Genomic DNA, 25,745 nt, shown 5'->3' on the forward strand with positions numbered 1-25,745 from the left:
TATAGGGTTAATGATGATCATGAGAGCCAATTGATTGGAAATAAATCTAGCACATTTACAGGTTTTAAGCTGACAGGTGCTCATGATGCTTTGCCATTTAATTTTTTGTATTTCATTGATAGCTGTCTAATTGACTGCTCTAATCCCACAAGAGAACACCACATGATGATGGACACAACAAACTTTGTTAAGTCTAGAAAACAACTTATTATAATGGGTACACTAACCACAGAGTGGCTCACAGTAACAGCCCGATAACATGTGGGAGAGGTAAACATGCAGCTGAGTTAGCTCTCTAAACCACTTTTGGGCAGTCAGTAGAGTGTAGGGACAAGGGGCTGCATGCACATCCATGAGTGACAGCCTCTGATAGTTGTCAAACTTTTAGCTGTGTCTGCCGACTTCTGTTGTGCGGATTACGACTGTGTGCCTCGATCTCAGGTGTGGATCTGTATGGGTCACTATATGACTCTAAAAGTATCTACCTCTTTATAACTTAACATTATTTATAAAGACAATTTTTTGACATTGTATTTTTTATGTATATGTAACTCTTGCAGTTAACAAAAACCTGCAAGTATTGCTTATATTTGTACTACAATTTTCAAACATTCTTTTCATCTGAAATGTTCATGTTTTACATGTTTGTAACAGGTGCTGGATAACGATCTTGACTGAAATCAATCACACAATAAAGCATTTATTAAACAGCTGCTGAAGGTACTCACTTGAAAAACAGCACTTACTCAAATTAAATTTTAAAAGCTGCAATTTTCAAATTAAGTAATGTTTGTGGTGATATTTATAATAACTTCATCAACATAGTTCTCATAACAGGGCATAGAGTGAATTCTCTGAAATTTTGTGACTCACCTATCTATGGCGACTGTTAAAAGTCACATAAGTGCACTGCAACATGAGTCAAAAGACTGTAAGTTCTCAGTAAAATAAGTGTCCTCAGCCACAAGAAAATGAAAAGTATTTTCACAACTAATTCAATGTGCTTGTAAGTTAAGCTGAATGCAAGCAAGTCATCAGTAGTAATGCAGGTCTGAGATATTGACAAAAGCTGGAGGAAACCAACACAATAGTTTGTTTGTCTGGCAGAATAAGTACAGTATTTGCTAACCACTGAAGTGTAACTTTCTTCTACATGCTTAATTGAATTGCATATCTGTAAGAGCAGTGTGGGTTCATTATCTGGCATAGTCCATAAATGTAATATCATCTAGGGAAGCATCAGTTAAAATCAGAACATGGTGGAGTCCAACTTGCAGAAATGAGAATGAGCTTGTGGCCATTCAAACTTAAATTAACAAGTTAGGCGGTCTCACAGGATTGGCTGGCCAAATATTCCGTGTTTTTCTTGTTGCAACACCCAGCTGTATATGTAATGACACATATTGACTGTTCTCTGTCTTCAATCTCCAGAGTGGTACGAGATTCCCCCCCCCCCCCCACCCCCCCCCCCACCCTCCCCCCTTGCCGTCCTTGAATTGAGGAAGGCTATGTGGTCAGTTCTGGGTTCTGCAATTTGTATTTTAAAAGTGAAAATGAAATGTTCTGTGAAGCCATTGAAAGGGTGATCATTAACTGCTTAATGCTGTAGTGAGTGCAGGATTTTCCGAACAGAGATACCATAAACTGAGATCTATTGCCTTTAACCGACGTGTGGGGTGCTTGTCTGATGGCGAAAATTATGTCGAGGTCCCATACCATCATTGATGTTATCATCTGCTGCAACCTGGTGGCACAAGGAAAGTGAAAGAAAGAGTCCACCATAATTAACCATATTGTTCCAAGGAAGGGATCAGCAAAACTGCATTATAAAGCATGATACAAGTATAATGTAAACCACATGAGCCCTTAAACTGACACTGTCTTGTCGATCCAAGCAGGTCTGTGACCCATTGTTTGTCTGACTGTTCCAGCAGCTGTTTGGTCTGAAAGAATTTATACCTTGTGGCTGCCACGTGGATCTGTGCTTCAAAATGATCTGACAGTTTATGTCATCAGGACAAAGCTTAAAAAAAGTTTTAAAGCAAATCTGTACAGTTCTGTGCCTCCCGAGGACAAGAAATGATAAATGTGCTGGTTATCTGTGTCATTGCAGGTGTAGAAATATGCAGTAAGCTGGGCCACATATTCTGCCTGGTCTTTGCCTTGCTCCACAAACTCTTAAAATTCAGGCTTGAGCCACTTGTTGTATTGGTTGCACTTGGATAGGCAGGGGCAATGGTTGTGGCACTACTATTGCTGCTAACAATCCTTGCAGCATTTGCAACAACCATTATGCTTTGAACTCACATACAAGTGAGCAGATAAAACAGTCAGTTAAATGAACAGTCAAATTACAGTATCCCTTAGTGATGCAAAAAATACACTTACGTGTAGTTCTCCACTGCTGTGGCTGTGTGAACATGCGAGGAATTAATTAGGCACCTGAGTGACTTCCTGTTCAAATACACATGAGGCAGCTGTAGATACAAGCTGCATTAAATTACCTGTCTGTTGATTATGAACTGTGAATGTTTACTGCAGTTACAATGAATACATATCTGTTGATGGCACTCAACACACTGTACATTTAAGACTCAACTAGGCTTAACTGAGGGATGGACACTGTTCTCTGGTGGTGGAAATAAAACTTCAGTGGGTGACTGCATTCAAGATGGAACTGTAGGCACAAATTGTATACAGAAAACAACTGGCCGCTCTGGTCCTGTGTGGCAGTATTTGAAAAACATGATGTGGCAATGGTGCCTTGCAACTATAGGAGACGTGGCTTACTGCTTCTTCCTGATGAAGGTGCTTGGGTGTGCAGGATCTCTGGATCGACTGTTGATTTGTTGAGGTCAATTATTAATGACACTGCAATAGGTATTGACAATAGAGTGTACAGGTAAATTTTTTTCTTGATGGGCTTCTGTAGACATTTGGGTGCTCAAGGGAATATATATTGAATAAAGCTATGCAAAAGTTCTGTATTATCTTATTTTGGAAATCACTAATCTTCCAAACCTGTCATGCTGTGTACTGATGTGACCTATGAGTGATTACTGATTCTCAAACAATGGAAAATCGAGGAAGGAATGTAACAATATTATTAGAAGGAGAGTTGCTACTCACCATATAGCAGAGATGCTGAGTCGCATCACAGATGGCAAAGAGGCAGTGGCCAATTGCTTGAGGAAGACAATGTGGTCAGTTCTGGGATTCCCAGATGATGAAGGTGAAACAAAGTAGTGGCTCAAGGAGTGTCATGGGAACTTCAGAATCAGATTGTGCCAGTGCTGGTATTGGCAGATATGGAGAAGCCAGATTGAGTTTCATGGGGGTCTCTTGTAGTAGGAGAAGTGTAAGGACCAGATGCCTGTTTCCACTGGTGAACTGTTGAACAGCCAAGTATGTTGGCTGACACTATTGTGGCGCTCCCTGCATGGTGGAAATATCTGTCAGGCATGCTAGAACCAAAGCTTTTTGCAGCATCTGCACAGCATCCCACAAGGAGTTGTTACCAGAACTAGTTAGCATCAGCTGATGCTATAGCTTTTGCAATTTGCATTTTAAAAGTGAAAATGATATGTTCTATGAAGCCATTGAAAGCTTGATCATTAAATGCCTAATGCTGTAGTGAGTGCATGATTTCCAGAACAGAGATGCCATAAACTGTGATCTATTGCCTGTAACCGAAGTGTGGGGTGCGAAAATTATTTCAAGGTCGCATACCATCATTGATGTTATCGTCTGCTGCAACCTGGTGGCACAAGAAAAATGAGAGAAAGACTCTATCATAATTAACCATATTGTTCCAAGGAAGGGATCAGCAAAATCCACTTGGATGTGGTCCTGTGACTGACCAGGTGTCAGCTTTGGAGAATAAGACTGAGAGAGACCCAGCTGATGTGCATTGCAGGTTGCACAGTGATGGACAACGCTTGTGGTGCCACCAGTCATGCTTGGTCGGTAGACATATTGGCAGGCCAGCTGCTTCATCCCGGTGATCCCGTTATGTGATGGTGGAGTAACTGCAACGCTCACTGCAGGGATGTCAGGACCACCACCCAGCAATTGTCATCTTCGCATATTAGCAGGATGTACTGATGAATTTGAAGTTCATGTCATCAGATGAAGAAGCAGTGGACGCCAGAGGTGCTGTGGCCAACAACTTGGTGGGCCATCCTGTACAGAGGATCTGCTGGAGAAGTGGATAATGCCTGGATGCTGCTGCAGTATCTTTAGAATCGATGAAAAGTCTTCCATGAATTGCTCTGTTTAGGTGTCCATCTGGAAACAGATTGTTTCTTGCCTGTTGAATTCTGGCTTTGGGCCCATGAGAACATTTAAATGTTTAGTGCACAGAGTGCATAAAGTACTGGTAGTTTGATAAATACAAAGCCTGCCAATCCATTTGATGACCTTGGGCCTGATCAGTGATACAAAGGGCTCATGACCTGTAATTAAATGAAACTTAGGCCCATACAAAAAAAGAAAAAAAACACAAAATGGTAACTGATGCCAGTTTTTCTATTTGGACATAATGTTCCTGGGCCTGATTTAATGTTTTGGGCATAAGCACTGTAGGTTTTTCAGTACCACTGACAATCTTATGAGATGGGACTGCTCCAATGCATGCAATGAGGCAACCACAGCCAAAATTAATGATAAGTGAGACTAGTATATGATTAAACAGGTTGCAGACTGAATGCATTGTTTCAAGGTTTGAAAGTCCTTCTGAAAAGCATCCAACCAATAAAAGAGAACCAAGTGAGGTATTTCACTGACTTTTGACCTGGCATTTTATATATTGCTACAACATACTTTTGAATGGGCTGAAGGTACTCTTTACAAAGAACGTAGTTAAGGTACATAACAAATGGCTGAAAAAAAGAAAATTTGGGAAAATTACACTTGAAGGTTTTGTTGGCAAGGGTTTTGAAAATGATACACATATTATGTAAATGTTCTTCATTAGTAAATCATGTTACCAAAATGTCACAGAAGTAATTTACACAGTAGTAATTCCTGTAATGACCTGTTCCAAAAACCTTTGAAATTTGGCCAGCATACTAATGACTCCAAATGTAATCTACTGTATTTGTAGAGGCCAAAGTGTATATTCAACATCAAAACTTTTCTGGAATCATCATCTAATGGAAGCTGAAAATAATCTTCTACAAGATCCCCCCCTTTACAGATAATTTAGAAAAGAGCTCTTTGGGGCATGACAATGAGTATGTAACTCCATCCCAGAGTGACAGCAGATTTTGATGCACTTCAAAGAACTGTGGCCCACCAAAGCTGTCAGTTCTACGTAGGTGTGAAAGTTCAAAGACTTCATTAACTCCCACTCAAACAATGGTTCAAATTGAGAGTGGTTGGAGTCTACTGCTTCACATGACACCAAGGGTAGAATGCACCAAATACTGAATTGAGAACTCAAATGTGGGGAATGCATCCCATCCAAAAATGTTTTCCTCAGACAGGTCTGCATCCATCAGGAAAGACACTGTCTGTATAACGTGATTACATCTGTTGGGAAGTTGCATTTAGCTTAACAGTGGGATCACATGTCAGCCATATGTCCATAATTTTGATTGCACATTCTCCAGTGGTGAAACACCAATACTTAAACATGTGGATTAGTTTATGATCAAGACTAATGCCCCAGTGTTAAAGAGAAATATCAATGGCACTTCCTGTAATCTCCATGTAACAGTATCTTCATATGTGCTAGTACCTGATCACTGTCTGTAATATTACTATTCTGAAATGGCAAAGTATGTCGCCTGACACTTGCAGCACTTTGCCACACCTTTGCAATATGCTCTTTATGGCAACATTGGTGGCATTCTGCTTTATGCTGAGGGTACTCAAAGGATGCATGCAAAGTAAAACAGCTATAGAGTAACAGAAGCCATTGAAGCAGTGTTTTTGAACAATGTGATGTAGAGAGGAGTTTGCAGGCTGCTGCTGGGTGTGGGCACGTTCATTACATTAGAGTCCAATAAAGAAGTCCACTGCACTGAGTCTGTTCTTGCCAGAGCTTTAGCGAATATTTCAAAATCAGAAGAAAATTCTGCTTTGCATGGAACTTTATAATCTAATATAAATTCTTTCTTGCAAATTTCTGAGTAGCAGCATTCACTATTTGAGTCAGGATACCAGCAAATGAAACAGCAAATAACTGTAATTGCACATGATTTAATGTTACTTCATTAAAAGTGCTGCATTCAACTGTATACAGGGTGATTCGGCTGCCCCTGCTGATAGGTTTTATGCAGCACGCTCCTTCAAAAACCACACATGAGATTTTCATATTCTCTCCCTAGCAATGTGCAAAATTTTAGTCCTACACAAAAAATTACCAGACACTTTGGAAGGAAATTTAATGTACAGTTAAATTTTGTACCAGGATACATTTTCGCTGGAGCCCAAGGTTTTTGAGTTCTTCAAGAAAAACTCATTTGGAGGTCGCTTTCATACATTTTTCTTGAATAATTTGAAAACTACAAACTCCAGTAGAAACATATCCCAGTACAAAATTTAACTGCATTAAATTTCCTACAAAGAGATCCTGTTAATTTTTTTCTATTGAACTAACAGTTGGCTCTTAGCATGCGAGAGAATATGAAAATCTTGCATGTGGTATTTAAAGACATAAAACCCATGGGTATGGGCAGCTGAATCACCCTCTATAGGGTAATGTGTTTATGACTAAAAGATTAATGGTTGCAGTTTGGTAACACTCTGGCGCTCATTTTACATAAAATCTATTTGTGACTGTAGAGTAATAGCATAAATAGCTTGTCATAATTGATAAAAGAACATAAACCTGTTTGATAGTGTCTTGTTTCTCATTGTCAGGTTTAAAAATATCAAATTTTTTTGTGGATGCAGATTAACGTGTCATCAGAAGTGGATCAGCAACAACCTCAAATCCCTCAAGGAAGGATTTTTGGTGGGCAGCACAAACCAGTTGTTATTCATGAAGCTGGCCAAAGAAAAAGCTTTCACCCTGAAGTAAGGTACCAGAAGACATCATTCAGATTCAATTCACCAGTGTACAAAGATCCTGATAATGATGCTATTGGGTGGATAATACATCATAAGGGTCATAATATCAAACAAAATAAGAAGAGTGAAAAGTATCTAACTGATTCACAAAACATTATGGATGATTATCCTGCTGCTGGAAGGTATTTTTCACTATTGTTTAGAGCCTTGAGATGAAATCTAAATTTGAATTAGAATGTGTGACTTACAGCTTACTTACCTACATACAATCATTTCAAGTTTTGAATTACAATGACAATGTAATTCTTATTTTCTGAAGTTAAATGAGATAATGTAAAGGCTCCATGACAATCCTTTTATTTTTTGTTCCAAGGGAGGCAAGAAGTAAAAATTAAAATGAATAGTGTAAAAAAATTGAATTAGGGTAATAATTAATGTTGGAAGTTGCTAAAATTTGTAACATGAACAAGGTGCTTTCAAGATAAATCCTGTACTCTGATACCAATGGAGAAAACTTCTATACTAAAATCCAATGATAATTCAGTATTAAAGATCTTATATTGAGCGTTTATTGTTAAATAATGGTTCTTTAGAAGTTGTAGTGAAATAAATAGAAAGTTGTAGTATTCGATCATCTCATTGCATCACATATTATTAAAATACTGCAGTCAGCTTTAAATAATTATGTGTTTATGAATTATATCACACATAATATTACATAAATCCCATAGTGAGGAAGAACTCTCAGAGCTTCAGATGAAGCCACAGAGATACAGTTACAATGAACTCCCCTTTAGACTATTTCAGTGTCTAGGGTTACAGGTAGGCAGTATATATTATTTGCAAAACACAATGTGTTTTTCTGTTCACACTTCAAACAACTGCAAATCAGTGCCTTACATTATAAGTGAATGTGTTGCAACTTTCCAGAACAAGCTTACTTTTCTGATTATGTTACACAGTTGATGTTCATCTACCAGAATTGGCAATTATGTGAGTGTACTGATTACTACAGAAGTAGTATCACATCCATTACAAATGTGGTGCATATTAGCCTCCAATATGTAATTTTTATCATTGCAATGATTTGACTTTTTAAATCAAGATATGATCCTGAGCAGAATGTAAATCAGAATTGTCACTAGTAACTTGTGACCTCTCATTTGCTGTATAGCATTTCCAAGTATAGCAAACATATCTCCCAACACCTTCAGGTTAAACGAATATTTTTTAATTATTGTTTTAATCTTTGTAGACCCAATCATAGTTTCTGATCAAGTACAGTGGAAGACAACCTGTCTCGAAAGAAATACAGATGGAGGTGGTTAGGAAAAACACAAAAGTAATTAATTAAAATCAATCAGAAGGACACTCTGCACTGGTGTGCATCAGATAAGAGAAAGAACTGAATACCAAGTAATCCCTGCAAGAGAAGAGTTAGGTAAGAGGCATAGGAAATTAGTGATACCAGATTCAGCTGGAAACCTTTTACCTGACTGGACATTATCTGGTATTCCGCCAAGAGTGACAGGAATCGATGATGATATGTAGTTTCTAGATTCGTGAGGTTTTTGTGACATATGTTACACAATAGACTAATTAAACATCTGTTGACATTTCCTTAGAATCCATAACAACAACGTGTTTAATCGTAATAGCTCATAGTTGATACAAATAGTAGAGTTAGATGAATATAAAAATATAAACATGTTTAAAATTTCATGAATTAGTATCTGTTTCACATTCACTAAACTCATTGCCAAAAAGCAGGGTGTATGCACCCTGGACAACCAGGAGATCCGGGAAAAATGCGGGAATTTTTTTCATACAGGAGAAAACCGGGAAATACGCGGGAATTTTTTAGAATTCTGGGAATTTTTCATTGTTTTAGTTTTCAGTTAAATTTTTGTAATTTTGACTGGTAAGAACCGATACTCTAACAAAGGATATTACTGTATCCCACTACTGCAAAATAACACTTCAAAATAAAACATAAACAAGAGAAAAAAAACAAAAGCAAATTTCAAATGAAATGCTCCATATACAACGACGACACACAGTGCTCATACAAGTATCTGCCAACAGCAAAATATGTCAAAGGCTTTAGGAAGACTATGCAATGCTTCATAAAAACAAATTGCCTCCGATGAGCGTGAAGTCACAACTGTTTACATTAGATTCGTTTTAGAGTTATGAGCGAGCTCGTGCGCATGCGCAGTTGAGTCGCATTTGAGTTGTAGATTCTCCTGCTTCTGGCTACAAGAATGTGGCTGTTGGCCGTGCAAGCAGTCACAGCAAGCATCTAGATGCTACCAGGAAAAGGGGGTGCTAAATTCATATTCTTGAGGAAAAGAACTTGTTTCACAAAGCACCTACCATCCAGTACACGTTTGTCTATTGATTATTCATATGATTTTGAAACACTTCCCTGTTAGCTTTTGAACATCTTTGAACACATTTTAAGTTGATTTCTGAATGAATCATAAGATGATTTTTGAATGTGTAATGTCTCTCAGGAGAATCCTCCTCGCATCTATAAACAAACTTTCAGCCGACAAAAGGGGACAGGGCTATACGAGCTGAGCGAAGTAAAGCCGAATGGATGAAAGCCAATCGCTGTCTGATTATGTGGTTGATTGGATTTGTGAATGATCAGTGTTGTTATAATTACTAGCGAAATCTATAAATTCAGACTACCAGAATGGAAATACACGACTGACAGGAATAGCTGATGAGAAAGATTACTTGTTATCTTCTCGGTGTATCCCAGAAAATGAAATGTTGACAGAAAATTTTAGGTCTGATTGCGATACTAGTAAGGACCAGTTGTACACTCCCTGGCTAGCAGCCGCTTAAGTTCTATTTTGGAAGTAACGCGGGAAACGTGTTGTACGAACACGTAATAGCGCCTAACCGGAAAATAATCGCGGGATAACTAAATCTGTGATTCTGGCAGGGTTAGTGAAGTTAATCGGCGAAAAAATTTTGACAATGGCAGGAATAGCTACAGAATTGGTGATGACAAGATTGCTTGTTAGAACGAGGAAGGAGAAGAAATGGGGACATCACACAAATTATGGAAGAATAAGACGATTCCAAATTTATACAAAAATTTCGTAATATTACTTTTCGATCTCGTGCTTGAGAAACTGATGCGTATGAATGAAATATGAAACTATTTCCTAACAGAAAGCTTTTTGCTTGTAGTAGGCCTAATAGGCATTTGATATTGGTACTTCATGAATTATATTCTGTCTTGTTATAAAAATGGCTATTTGTGCCATAACAGTCTTGTTTATTTGGTGTGTGTTACAAAATTGCTGCAACATCAGAAAGGCCTATTTTGTTTTATCTAGCAGACAGTGACAAAATGGATTTAACCAGATCGAGAAACTACATGTCTTGCTTGGGTATTATTTGTGTTAACAGCTTTTTCAGTATTAGATAAAGACATTTCGATTTTTCATGTAGCAAGACATTTGACGAATTTTGATGAGGTAATAGATTCTTTCGCAGAAAGGAAAGCACGCCATGTAAATCAGTAGCAAGATTAGAGAGAGAAAAAATGCTAGGAGCTAAGGATTGAAGAAATGTGTAATTTCTTGCTTATCTCTTGTCTTTATTGGTTTTATGTATCTTATATTTAATTTTATATCACACAAAACAGCAAGTTATTAGCTAACAGGCAATAAAGAGTGCAAATTTTCTGAAGAGTTCTTGTTCTCCCGATTACAAATAATCCCATCCGCTATTAATTGCGAGATTTTTTTAGTAAAGAGGCAGGCTGTCAAACCGGCCGACTGGGAGCAGGAGAGGCACCATAGGACATTTAAATTTCCACTGTCCTGAATATAGTTTGATGGCATCCATTACAAAATATACACATTTCAATTCCACAGAGTGAAATACAGTGACGTGCGGTAGAAGAATGCTTTACGAAGAGGCGTCGCACTGCAGTTTGGCACACTTAAGACCAAATAATATGCCCTCATTTCCTCGAACACATGTGTTTTATGTTTCAGACTTTTCAGTAAGATATGCGCTACAAGATGATCATATTTTTGAAAATTCGATTTTTTTAATATTGACCCAGTTCTCAATTATCGTAGATCTGGGGCTGATGCGCAGAGCAGTCTGAGTTATAGTGGGTAGTCTTCACGTGACCCGTGTTTACTTTAGTGATTTTGCTGTTTCCCCCTTGTTTACTCTCACGTCAAATGAAAACAAAACGGATATTTGTGGCCGGGAGCTATCAAGTGAATTAAAATGCATTCACATAATTATGGAAGGCTGTAATAGGTCATTAGTTTCAGATGTTATTTTATTTCCACTTTTCTGACAGTCAAGCATTTATCACCTTGCAGAACACTGAAGTTATTTTTGTCTGTTTGCTAAAGAAATTTGACTTTTATAAACTTTGCCTGCAGAGGCAGTCAATGTATTTGAAACGAAATGTTTAATTCCACAGTACTGGCTAGTTTCAACTGTTCGCTGCATTTCAAGTGCAAGTTTTCATCTTGTAGCACATATGGCATTTTGCCACAATAAAGAACCAAACATGATATAATACAGTACTGGTGCCCCAAGAAAATTTAGATCCCGAAAACCACACTGAAATGCTTAATATCAGGTCGAGGTCTACTTCATTGGGAATCTGGGCATACGAATGTGCACTTTAAGTATGCACTTTAAATGTGCACATTTTAGTATGGTTCACGAAATTCCGATGCTCTTGGAGTATCTTCTGATGTCTTGTTTCTTTTATGACATAATGTATGATCTTTTAATACTTTACAAGTACGTACATACGGGCTTCCTACGTCTGTTATCTGTGCTCTCTGGCAACTGCTGAAACGAACCTATTTCTAACAGGTTGCAGGAAAATATTGGGAATAGTGGTTTGAAAAGCATTACTTTCAAAGTAAATATCCTTTTACGTAAGTTGAGGTATGTGCGAGAATGTACCATGAATTTATTAAATCACAGAGCGTTTGACTCTCATTTAAAAATCAACTCTTTGATGACAAGCCATTTAGAAGAATTTCGAACCCTGAAGATCAGACATTTATGTCATTATTAAAAATTTTACTGGCACATTTGTGTGGTATATTCTAAGTGTAACACGCACAAAAAAGATCAACAATATATACGAAAGCTTAGCTTCTCTTGCAGCTTATTAACCTTAGAGACCAATATTATATGTGAAAGCGTTACTTTTATTGTAGCAACACTATGTATATTAATTTAAACTATTAACTTTCCCTGTTTGTGTGTTCATGCTACTTAACAGTGATGTTGCTGTTGGCTGACGTGTCCTATGCTCTGTATATCCACTGCCATCGGTTGGAGAGATCACGTGACATGAGCTATGACTGGCTTACAAACACGCATCGGAATCTCGATTTCAATGATTCGGTTCAAAATGGTTCAAATGGCTCTGAGCACTATTGGACTTAACTTCTGAAGTCATCAGTCCCCTAGAACTTAGAACTACTTAAATCTAAGGACATCACACACATCCATGCCCGAGGCAGGATTCGAACCTGCGACCGTAGCGGTTGCGCAGTTCCAGACTGTAGCACTTAGAACTGCTCGGCCACCCTGACCGGCAATGATTCGGAAAGTAACATGTGGAATTCCAATGTATACTTTTGTAATACGAAAATACGCAGCGTACATGTTGCTGCACATCAAAGATATTTTTAAAACGTGTCTTCTCCCCTGAGTCTCGTTTTCCAAAGTGCCAGTAAATTCTACGCCCTTGTATAAAACCATAACCATTCAAAGGATTGATAAGGGAAAATATACTGTCACTTAACACGGAAAACGCATGTTTTCACCCAGGAGAAAGTGTATTTTTAAATCCGGGAATTTTTTTTCCTTGTCCACGTATACACCCTGAAAAGTTACTTGCTGTGAACATCATTCTTAATTATAATAAATAATGAAACAGAATTTTGGCCTACACTTGTCTATTGTAAATGAAATGATAGGTATTGCTTGTAGACTTGTGTAAATATAAAAATGACACACTAAGTAGCTTTTCGAACTAAGAGTTTCTGATTCTGGGAGGAGAGAGAAAGATAGGTTGTAGAACATTGAGAAGAAATGGAAGTCACACAGTCCCCAATTTCAGTGAGGTCTATCAGCATTCTAACAGCAGGAGAGTGCCTCTAATCCTTGAGTCTGAGTGATCTATCCTTTCTTTCAGTTTTCCCTGACATAGACCTCTCTCCTCCTTGAGAAAGGAACTATTACTTTCAAAAGCTAGCTAGTATGACACTTTTCCATTTACATGTATCAATCAGCAGTTTTTGTAAGTTGTCTCCTGAAGGTTAGTGTTGGTAGCTTTTTAGTAATTTTCTTGACTGGATTTTCCTTTCATACTTTTAATTATTAGAATATTAATATGTGTTTTTGCTAATATTCTTCCATTGTGAAATTATTTTCAATTGCAATTTTTCAAAAAATTCTATTCAGAATTTTATCACTTAAAATGAATGATAAGCTCATGACTCTCTACACTATTCAGTAAACTTGTAGAAATAGAAAATTTTGTTCTATGTAATATTTGAAATATTTCCCTAGTAACTAAATATTTCAGATTGGGTCTAAAATCAGTGGCTGAATATACTGAAACATTGAAAAGAACAGATAAAGAACACACACTAAGAAGATTAAAACGTGCTCTGCTGAAAGGACACCAATCAAAGCAGGGACTTCAACTGATGACGAAAAATAAAAACACCAGTCCTCGAATTAAAAAGAAAGGCCGCCCCCGAACAAGGGATAGGGTCAAGGGCACAAAAGGTAAGAATTTTGTGTCATTCAGTCTTTCATGTATTATTATTACTGAATTGCTTTTCACAAAGTGATGCTGTTATACTGCTCATGCAAAGTTTGGCACAAAATCATTTTTACAATGGTGTACACCTGCACTTAAATAAAAAAAGTTGGCAACAAAAATATTGCCGTCCTATAAATTACCCTTTTATATAGAATCAGAAATTGAAAACTCCTGTTCGCTGCTGGACAAATAGCAATGTTCATTGTACGACGGTAGTTTGGAAAGTTCTCAGATTGGAACAAAAAGAAATGACTTAGCCCAGTGAAACTTTTTAGTGTAGTCCCTCTGTACATAATACACTTGGTCCAGTTATTTTATAATGCCTTGCTCCTGTTTGAAAAATTAGATTCCTTAATACTTGCAAAATACCCATCAGTTTTATCTGTCAGTTCTTTGTTTGAAGGCAATCTCTATCCACTTAGGAAAGTTTTGAGCATATAAGGTGGTTGTTGCAACAGTTCTTAACATAGTTCAAGTATTTTTGCTGGGGAAATGACACTTGTTATCGTGAAAGATGACTTTCTTCCTTGCCAAACATCCCATAATTGTTTGACCTATGGGAAGATAATCTATCAACAGAATCCCTTTTGCAGCCCATAAAATTAATGACATGACCTTTCCAGCCAACGATATTGCCTTCACTTTTTTTGGTGGTGGTGAATCAACATTTTACTACTGGTTTGACTGTTGGTTTGTCTCTGTATATATTAGTGGACCCAAGTTTCATATGTGGTCACAAACTAGACCAAAATATCTTGCTGGTTGCTCTGAAAACAGGTCAACCATTCGGACATTGTTTGGACATTTCTATTCTGATGCACTTCTGATCCTGAATTAAGAATCATGATATCCATCTAGCAGATAATTTTCCATGTCCAATTACATTGTTAAATTGTAATCAGCCCACTCAGATGACATCCTTACAGCTTCAGAATTTCTCAGTTGACTATTTTGTTCACTTTTGCAGTAATTTCTGGGGTAGTTGCACATCTTGGCTGACCATTACATGTTGCATCTTCTAACTTATTCCAGCTGTATTTGGACATGTTTGTTCACTTGACAACACTTGAATATGAAGGAGCAGAGTCTCTCAACGTTTTCTGAAAATTGGCATGAATTTCATTTTCTTTCGTGCATTTCTTTAAGTAGTACTTAATCACTGCTTGAATCTTGATTTTCTTCTACTTTCACAAATTGCTGCACAAGAATACCAACAGCGAGATGTCTGCACCACATCTCTATCCAGAGCACTGATGCCCCTCTTGATTACTCATAAAGGAAACAGTTAGTTATGTGTTCTGTAGTAGCTCATTTGAATGATTCTTTTATTGAAATGGTGTGGAATGAGTCAGTTTACATACTAGTTTTCAAGTAAAAATTCACTAATGGTATCAACCATATTGTCATAGTGCCCTTTCCATCCCCAGTTTAATGGTGAGGTAGAATAGTTTATCAGGATCTCCAAATCCCAGATAGACCAGTTATTAGCCAACCCACACATGGGAGTAGGCCCTCAAGGTGTTTTTATCATTATACTGATCCTTGCCCATGGATGGTAAGTCACCAGAAGAGCTACTGCATAGCCATCATCACAGGATTTTGCTTCACCTGATGTGTCCGCCTCTGAGAATCCATGCACTCCATCCACTTCTGCATTTTGGCCTCAGCAACCTGCCCAGTAAGTCTTCCCAGGAGCTAAAGGGAAGGAATCAATCATAGTTTGAAGATTACCGGTCACTTTGGAATCTGCTCAAACTCTTAACTTACCTGATGGCTTCAAAAGAATAATTGAGGAGGGTGCCCATTGGCCGGCAGACTCTGCTTTAATCACATCAAATCCTGCAACCACTGCAGCTCTGCTGCTGCCCAGTCCTGTAAAGTATGTGGGATAGGATGTGCACAAAAAAATTTAACTGTGCATCATCTTTTAATATATTGTGGGTCTCAAAACTCTGCGCCTTACCCAAACTACCATCAAAGCACTGATGCTGGGAAGCAGCATAGCTGAAGTGATTTGCAGAACATTTCCTTGAACATTTCAAAACTGTCCATACCAAAAATGTTTGTACAATCATGAGAACACAGTTCATGAAACAAAACTGTCTTTGTAGAAACACAGAAAGTGACAGGCAAAGTACAAACACCTAAAACAGGAAAAATTTGTCCATTGAAACCTGACAATGCGGCACTTGGCTGATGAAGCTGCGGGCTAACTACCCGTTCGTAAATAGCATGGTTTGTAACACTTCATCACAGCCTGCTCTCTGAAGGAAAACATCCTACTCCTCCTGGTTGGCTGAAAACAAAATAAGAACTAACATTGGCATCCCAACAGGAGAAGCTTCAACTGACAATCCCTACATAGTGATGCATCGGGGCCACCCTGAATGATTGGTATGGCAGGCAATAGATTGTATGGTGGGTCCTGTCAGTGATTCACTTGCACATTAGCAGTGAAGTCAGTCTCTGCACTTTCTCAACCTGTAACCTACCTGGCTTTACCAGCAGTGCAAGCCACTCATACAGTGTTCGACACCCTATGAATTCTGTACCACTACAATAACTTAAGGTTAATGCGTGGAAGTGAAGGTTTGCCACCACTAAAAAAAGTAACTAAGTTCTTATGAAATGAAGTGTGTTCTTAAGGCATGTTGGCCTCTATAAAATGCTCTTACAAAGTTGCACAAACACCACCACTTCTGTACTGTGCGAGTCAGAATCCCCTATGATGGGTGACCATGAAGTTATCCACCTGTGTGCAACACTTAACGCAATTGATGCAACCTCCTGTCTGGTTCAGATTTGTGCTGATCTTGTCATAATTAGTCTAATCCCTATTGTGCACTTATGAGTATAGTGTTCTTCTTGCCAAGCAGCTCTTCCATACACAGTTCCAGGGTCTTTTCCAAAGGAACGATACAGAACTACACAAGTCTGCCCCACTAAAGCCACACAATTCTCATTCATAGCAGTCGTAACCAATAGGCTGTCATTGATCTTTTATTGTTCACATAAGTACAGCAGCACGAGCAAATGCAGCAGCTGACTTTCCATGTCTGACCATGTCCGTATTGTTGAACAGAATAGGCTTTGCTAAGTAAACTACATTTGTCTATGCCTCTGCCATTGTCACAGTCCAAATCAAATTTTAATTCACTCTTATAAAATTGCGCAATCTATGTGCAAGTTACCACACATACTCTGGCTTTGTTTGCAGAAAACACATAGCTTATTTACAAGATTTGGACTAGCAACACTGATGTCCATCCATCCCGTTCACAGCTACAATTCCCAAGTCCTAACAATAGCATTCCTGCCACCCTTTTTGGACCACTGTGACATTTGCCACCATCTTCCCCCTAAAACTGAACATGCTGAACTTTAACTTATCCTTATGGACTCCCTAGCACTTGAATCTCAGAATTATGATTTTATATAATTGCTGCCTTCTGCTTTATCGTAGTTGTTTGCTGACAAAACTATTTTGTCTTTACTGGAAGGTACTGGTAGGAACAGTTCACCTTCCCAATGTGGAGGTGTGTCCTCCTAAGGGTATTCTGTTGTTATTTTTGTTTGCCTCTTCCAGGGCTGTGATCCTTTGCCTTGTGCTCATGCAAGTCACTGAGACCCTCCGCCAACACCTGATTCAGATCAGTCCAGAATCATTCACAACTGCCGATGACACTATCCATGTCAGCTCATCTCACGCCCAGTATTGAACTGATTCTGATTTGCCCCTTTTAATTAAACTTGCTGAAAAACTTGTGTTTGATTGCTTGTACAACAACCACATTTGCTTCCAGAATAATCAGCTACTGTTACTTACAGGCATTACAGATTAATAGTAGCACTAAACCAGAGCATGGGATTCATCCCGCATTTCAGGTTGAGCAGTAACCGCTGTTCCAGTACCTAAGTTAAATTTCACATTTGTGTTCACCACATGCAAGTGAGTGAACAATTTGTTTGATTGCCTGTTTATTACTTCAGGGGGTTTGTCCTGGCAGTCAGATTGAGCTAAGAAATTATATGCTTGCACAGGTGCAGCAGAAACAGCATACACATCATGTGAAATAGATCTGACATCGAGTTAGAAAACTTTCCTACACTAGATTGCTGCAGACACACTCTTTGTGCATGGCTTTCTTTGCCACAGATGACACTTAGCCTGCCAGCACAGACACTTGACAACGTGGCAAGACTTCAACATCTGTGTGGGCTGCACTGGGCCTCGACAAAAAGGCCTTTTAATGTGAAACTGAGATGTCAGGATGGTTGACCTGAATGGTGTGGGCAGTGAAACTTCCTCACTCTTTTCAATAGAAATGGGCAGAACTTGCAAATTACGTTCAGTGACATCAACTATGTCCTATGACTAAATTATAGTCAACACTGTCTTCAGGTCTGTGTTGGATGCTTGAGAATGAAGTCTCAAATGTGAGCATCAGAAATGTTACGTGTTATTGCATTATGAAGCGTGACACCACTATAACATAAAGCACATTAGCCCTTAAACTGACACTGTCTTGTCAACCCAAGTAGTTCTGTGACCCATTATTTGTATGACTTTTCCGGCAGCTGTTTGAGCTGAAAGAATTTATACCTTGTAGCTGCCACGTGGACCTGTGCTTCAAAATGATCAGACAGTTTAGGTCGTCAGGACAAAGCTTAGTAAAAAGTTTTACAGCAAACCTGTACAGTTCTGTGCCTACCATGGACAAGAAATGATAAATGTGCTGGTTATCTGTGTCATTGTAGGTGTAGAAATATGCAGTAAGCTAGGCCACATATTCTGCCCAGTATTTGTCTTGCTCCACAAACTCTTGAAAGTCAGGCTTGAGCCACTTTTTGTGTTGGTTGCACTTGGACAGGCAGGGGCAGCGGTTGTGGCACCACTAACAATCCTTGCATCATTTGCAACAACTGATCAGTATGTTGTCCCCTGCAAGAACAATTAATTAGAATCAAATTGCCACAGAGAGTGACTAGGGAGTGCCAGCTGATTCACCATTATGTTGTGTTCTACTTTGAACACATGTTCAAGTGAACAGATAAAACAGTCAGTTACATGAACAGTCAAATTGCAGTATCCTTTAGTGATGCAAAAAATCACTTATGTTTAGTTCTCCACTGCTGTGGCTGTGTGAACATGTCTGGAATTAATTATGCAACTGAGTGACTCCCTGTTCAAATACGCATGAGGCAGCTGTAGACGCGAGCTGCGCTAAATTACCTGTCTGTATATTAGGAACTCTGAATGTTTATTGCAGCTACAGTGAATACATGTCTGTTGATGCCTATCAGCACACTGTACATTTAAGACAAAACTAGGCTTAACTGAGGGATGATATAATGACACTGTCCTCTGGAGGTGGAAATAGAACTTCAGTGACTGACTGCATTCAAGATGGAACTGTAGGCGTGATATCAACTTCATCTTGATACGCCCTTACTTCCCCAGGGAAAAACGCTCTCAAAGACGCAAAAACAAACAAAAAAATGGATTACACAAACTCACACAAAAGCTACTTTTTCGTAAGTTGTAGACAGAACACAACTGGCTGCTCTGGTCCTATGTGGCAGTATTTGAGGAGCATGATGTGGCAGTGGTGCCTCATAACTACAGGAGACATGGCTTACTGCTTCTTCCTGATGATGCTGCTTGGGTGTGCAGAATCTCTGGGTTGACTGTCAATTTGTTGTGGTCAGTGATCAATGACACTGCAATAGGTATTGATAGTAGAATGTACAGATTAAGTTTCTAAGAGTTGCTGCACTTTTAGTAATGTATATTTTGTTTCATTCCACATTCCTAAATTTTTTCCTTGATGGGCTTCTGTAGACATTTGGGTGCTCAAGGAAATATGTATTGAATAAAGCCAAGTAAAACTTTTGTATTATTTTATTTTGGAAGTCACTAATTTTCCAAACCTCCCATGATGTAACCTGTGAGTTATTACTGATTGCCAAACAATGGAAAATCCAGGATGGAATGTAACAATAAATGAGAAGGAAAGTTGCTACTCACCATACAATGGATTTGCTGAGTCGCAAATAACCACAACAAAAAGACTTTCTCACTTAAAGCTTTCGGGCAGTGGCCTTCGTCAACAATACACACACTTACGCACGCACACACGCGCACACACGCACACACACACACACACACACACACACACACACACACACACACACACACACGCGCGTGCGCAAATGCTACTCTCACACCCACGATTGCAGTCTCAGGCAACTGAAACCACACTGCAAGCAGCAGCACCAGTGCATGATGAGAGGGGCGACTGGGTGGGGGTAAGGAGGAGGCTTGTTTGGGGAGGGGGTCAGTGAATTGCTGCAGATTAGATGGCGGGCAGGGGAGAGGTGGGGAGCGGGGGGGGGGGGGGGGGGGGGAGGAAGTAGCAGAATTGGAGAGAAAAAATACTGCAGTCGTGTCTGTGAGTAGCGTTCGCATGGGTGTGTATGTGTGCGTATGTGTGTCTATTGTCGACAGAGGCCATTGGCCGAAAGCTTTAAGTGTGAAAGTCTTTTTTTGTGGCTATCTGTGACTCAGCATCGCCTCTATATGGTGGTAGCAACTTTCCTTCTCATAATATGATTACTGATTGTGGTATTCAGGAATACAGCTGGTTAATAAATGGTATAAAAATACTATGGTGTGGAATCTCCCCTATAAGAATTTTTCATACATGATTTAGATTTCTTGATATATTATTATTATTACAGGAGTAGTTAATACAGGGTCAACTAATTATAACATTTTTGCTGTGTACCTGATACGTTCTGCCAAACATCTCTATTTAGAGCATCCTCTCTGCATACAATGTGATGTTCCATTACTTTGGTGTTGTGTTCTTTCCAAGAATGTCACTGGTCTGCTGCATTTGCTTCTGTCAGATAGTTTCCATTTAAAAATTTTCTTTGGCCACTGTTAATCAGGCATTCTCAACAAATGCCTACTGTATACCACTTACTGGTATTCATAAGTAATCCTCCTCTACAGCAATGTCTTCTTTTGAGGTCAGCATTTAAAATCCATAATTCTGATTCATATCATAGCAAAGATTCAACTATTAGTGTACCCACTCTTTTGTTGCTGTTGTTAGAAGTATTCTTACCCCACCAAAATGAATTCATACATCCTGTTAATGCTCGGTGTTTTGTGTATTTTACTTTCATATTACTCAGTTGTACTGTTCATTCCCATACGTCCAGCTGCTCTTGTACGTTCTCCTCCTTATGACCCCAAATCATCAGATCACCTGCAAACACCATGGTTTCAATCTTCCTTTCACCAATTACATGTGCTACTGTACCCGTTATATCATCCATCATTACAATGAAGAGTAATGGTGTAAGTGCACTTCCCTGCCTCAAGCCATTCTTCTGTTCAATTCAAACTGATCTCTCTCCTCCCACTTTCACACCTCACAGTTCCCTTATCCTCTAAGTAATCTGTTTTGCTCCTCATTTGTTCTCCAGGGCTTTCCATACTTTGCTTCTACTTACACTATCATTAGTAGATAGCTATTCCATATTCATAGTGCTGTTCCCGCAGTTGTCTTACAGCAAAAATTAGATCCATCATGGACCCTTTTGTTCTGAAGCCATGTTACTCTTCTCTCATTCTTCCTTCTAATTTCACCCGAATTCATGCTTCCAAAATTTTCTCAAAAATCTTTGCACAATGACTCATCAGTGTTATCCCCCAATAGTTGTTGCACTCTTTTCTATTTCCCTTCTTAAAGATCAGGACAATTATTCCTCTCTTCCAGTCTTCTGGGATCATCTTCTGTCCCCACACAATTTTCATTACTCGATATAGCCATTGTATCCCCACCTCTCCTGCTGCTCTCACGATTTCTACACTTAGCTCATCCAGACCTGGTGACTTCTTTCCCTTCATCTTGCCCAATGCCTCTACCACTTCTCCCCATGTAAGGTCTTTTTCTATTTGCTGTTCCTCCTCTTTTTTTTCTCCTCGCCTTGTTCCTCCTCATCCAGGTCTCCATCCAGGTTCAGGGGCTCTTCAAAATACTCTTCCCACATATTCTTGAGTTCCTCCTTATTCTCTACATCTTGTCTACTTTTGTTCACCATTCGAGCATAATCTGTCATACTGTTCTTCCTCTTACTTTTAATCATCCCATATAACACCTTTTTTAAACCTTCACTATCCTCCTCCATCATTCTAGTCCACTGTTCTATCCATTTTCTTCTTTCCTCCACCACCACTCTTTTTGCTTCTTTCTTTCTTGCCTGATACTCTTCTTTTGTCTCTACTGTTCTTTTCTGGAATCATACCCTAAAGGCTCTATTCTTCTTCTGAATTATATCCTTTGTTTTATCATTCCACTAGGCTGTTTCTTTCCATCTCTTTTTGTTGCTTGTCCTCCCACATATTGCTTCAGCTGCACTTACTAACGTTCCCTCGAATCTACCCCATTCCTCTTCTACTGTTTTTGGTTCATCCTTTGGGATGCTTTCCTTCACTACTTGTAGTTACTGTAGCCTGTTTTCTTCCTCCTTCAGCTTCCATACCCTTATATGCCTTTCCTGGTTTTCTGTACCTTTATTATCCTTAGTCCCTCTCAGGTTCATTACCAGCAAACGTTGGTCGCTATCCAAGGCCTCTGATGGTATTACCTTAATGTCAACGATGTTCCTATTCATCTCACTATCGTACAAGAAGTAGTCAACTATCAACTATTGACCTCCTCTATAAGTCTTGACTGTACCATGTAATCTTCTGACTCTCCCTTTTCCTGAACCAAAATTTCCTAACCAGCAAGCCATTCTTTTGACAGATCTCCAGTAGCCTTTCACTTTCCTCATTTTGGCAGCCAGAACCCCCTGGTCCAAGCACACTTTTGCAGCCTTATCTTTCTCTTCCATTGTGTGCATTTAAATCCCCCGTTACTATCATATTCTTCCTTCCCATCTGCTTCTGCATTTCCTCTTCAAACTCTCACTTCTCCTCAGAAGTGCAGCCCACCTGTGGTGCATATACTTGTATTACCTCTATGGTCGTCCCCTTGAGTGATATTTTGGTGTTCATCATCCTGTCACTTATTCTCTTCACTTTCTCTTTTAATCCATCTCTTACTACTATTCTGACTCCATATCTCCTTCCCTCCTCATTTCCACTCCAATACATTCTGTAACCTTTCCTCAGTTCTCTCCTTCCTTCTCCTTTCCATCTCATTTCAGCTTACCCCAATACGTCAGACTTCCTTCTTTCCATCATGCCTACCATCTCCTCCACTTTTCCAGTCAATGTTGGTCTATTTAATGTTCCAAATCTTAGACCTTGTTTATAGCCAGTTTGTCATCGATTAAATCTGTCCTTTCCGAGGACCATTCTATTTTTGAAAGTAGAAATCATAATCCACTAATGGCTTGCTGGGCCTATTGTACCTTCACCAGAGCCCTGTTAGCCGTCACTTTTCAGGGTTCCTTTAGGACCTTCACAGCTACCGTAGCAGTCCCGGGGCACACACAGTCCCCACTGTACCTTGCTCCTACAGGCAATCCCCTACATCATGCCGTTGCCCATCTCCCATGACTTGGGCAAGGGGTTGGACTTGTGGGAGAAATTTAGTATAAGTAAGAGTGAGATGATTATCACAACAAGAAAGAAGGAGAGAGGAACAACTGGAATAACAATTGGTGGGGAACGATGGAGGTGAGTGGAGAGTTTCAAGCACCTAGGAAGCCTGATACAGGAAGATGGAAAAAAGACAGAGAAATAAACGAGGAGGGGAGAAAAGCAGAAGAATTTCGGAAGAGAACCCAGTACGTTGTCTTCGATGGTGAGCGTTCATCGAAGGTGAGGGTATCATCTGGAGCGCCCCAGGGAAGTGTGGTAGGTCCACTGTTGTTTTCTATCTACATAAATGATCTTTTGGATAGGGTGGATAGCAATGTGTGGCTATTTGCTGATGATGCTGTGGTGTACGGGAAGGTGTCGTCGTTGAGTGACTGTCGGAGGATACAAGATGACTTGGACAGGATTTGTGATTGGTGTAAAGAATGGCAGCTAATTCTAAATAAAGTTAAATGTAAATTAATGCAGATGAATAGGAAAAAGAATCCCGTAATGTTTGAATACTCCATTAGTAGTGTAGCGCTTGACACAGTCACGTCGATTAAATATTTGGGCGTAACATTGAAGAGTGATATGAAGTGGGACAAGCATGTAGTGGCAGTTGTGGGGAAGGCGGATAGTCGTCTTCGGTTCATTGGTAGAATTTTGGGAAGATGTGGTTCATCTGTAAAGGAGACCGCTTATAAAACACTAATACGACCTATTCTCGAGTACTGCTCGTATCAGGTCAGATTGAGGGAGGACATAGAAGCAATTCAGAGGCGGGCTGCTAGATTTGTTACTGGTAGGTTTGATCATCATGCGAATGTTACGGAAATGCTTCAGGAACTTGGGTGGGAGTCTCTAGAGGAAAGGAGGCGTTCTTTTCGTGAATCGCTACTGAGGAAATTTAGAGAACCAGTATTTGAGGCTGACTGCTGTGCAATTTTACTGCTGCCAACTTATATTTCGCGGAAAGACCACAAAGATAAGATAAGAGAGATTATTGCTCGTACAGAGGCATATAGGCAGTCATTTTTCTCTCGTTCTGTTTGGGAGTGGAACAGGAAGAGAAGATGCTAGTTGTGGTACGAGGTACCCTCCGCCACGCACCGTATGGTGGATTGCAGAGTATGTATGTAGGTGTAGATGTAGATGTAGATGAAGAGTGTCAGAAGCTTGATATGGAGCAAGGATGTACCCCAAATCAGTGAAAAGGTTATATACCGGTCATACTATGTCCCAATTCTCTCATATGCACTAGAAACCTGGGTTATGAAAGGAAGAGAGAAAAGCAAAGTACAAGCTAGTGAGTTGAAATTCTTGAGAAACAGTATTGGAGTGACAAAGATAGACAGGTTAAGAAATGAGAGTATCAGAGGGTTAATGAAGGTGTAACCATTACAGGATGAGATAAAGAAATCGAGGCTGAAATGGTGTGGGCACATTAAGAGAATGAAGGAGAAGAGGATACCCAGGAGCATACATGAGATGAAATTGGAAGGAAAGAGACCAAGAGGAAGACCAAGAGACAGATGGCTGAAAGGAGTAGAAGGATGCATCCAGAAGAAAGGAGAAAACTGGACCAAGGTGAAGACGAAGAGATGGTGGCAAGACAGAAGACGATGGAGAGGCCTACGTTCCATACGGACCCGGCCAGAGGCTGGAAACTGTCCAAGATGATGATGATTACCCAATTCACTTTTGTTAATACATGACTATATATACTGAAATTTTTTACCTGTCTAACTGCTCCATCATTAATGTGTACTTCATGTCTAGTATCACTATTCACTATCAGGTATTCAGCTTTTTTTGCACTCATTTATGGTCTCCGTTTGTCACATTCCTGACATAAACATTGTACCATTAACACAAGATCATGTTCAATGTGTGACAGAATCGACTGATCATCAGCTAAGCTTAAAAAGACACCTGTATATCATTAACAATAAATTCCCATTTCCTCACAGCTGTTCTACCATCTTTGGAGAGCTAGTTCTACATGTAAATTCAAAAAGGTGGGTGATATACTGAAACAGTCTCTCAGCCCTTTAATGACATTAAAAGTTTCTTTTATTATTGAGCCTTTTTTACACTGATCCGCCAGAACATTATTACCACCAACCTACTATCAAAATAAATCCATCCTACTATCAAAATAAATCCATCCAGGTGATAGCTGTGTCACCTCACAAGGAATGACTGCTAGTCATTGTAGTGTTTCGAGAATTTCTGCATAAATTCTAAAACCACTCAGCCTTCTACCGTCTCAAACAC

The 25,745-nt window shown here is 39.3% G+C and overlaps 1 protein-coding gene across 1 annotated transcript in view; it reads left to right on the forward strand.

The window, feature by feature from the left end:
- The window catches only part of LOC126417086 (uncharacterized), a 206,759-nt gene that overhangs the window by 71,256 nt on the left and 109,758 nt on the right, over window positions 1-25,745 (forward strand). The window contains exons 7-8 of the mRNA XM_050084980.1: window positions 6,901-7,199; window positions 13,622-13,827. Of these exons, the coding sequence (XP_049940937.1) occupies window positions 6,901-7,199; window positions 13,622-13,827 (505 nt within the window). The remainder of the gene's footprint in view (window positions 1-6,900; window positions 7,200-13,621; window positions 13,828-25,745) is intronic.

This window comes from Schistocerca serialis, chromosome 8, assembly GCF_023864345.2.
Source record: "Schistocerca serialis cubense isolate TAMUIC-IGC-003099 chromosome 8, iqSchSeri2.2, whole genome shotgun sequence".
Taxonomy (NCBI): Eukaryota; Metazoa; Arthropoda; class Insecta; order Orthoptera; family Acrididae; genus Schistocerca; species Schistocerca serialis.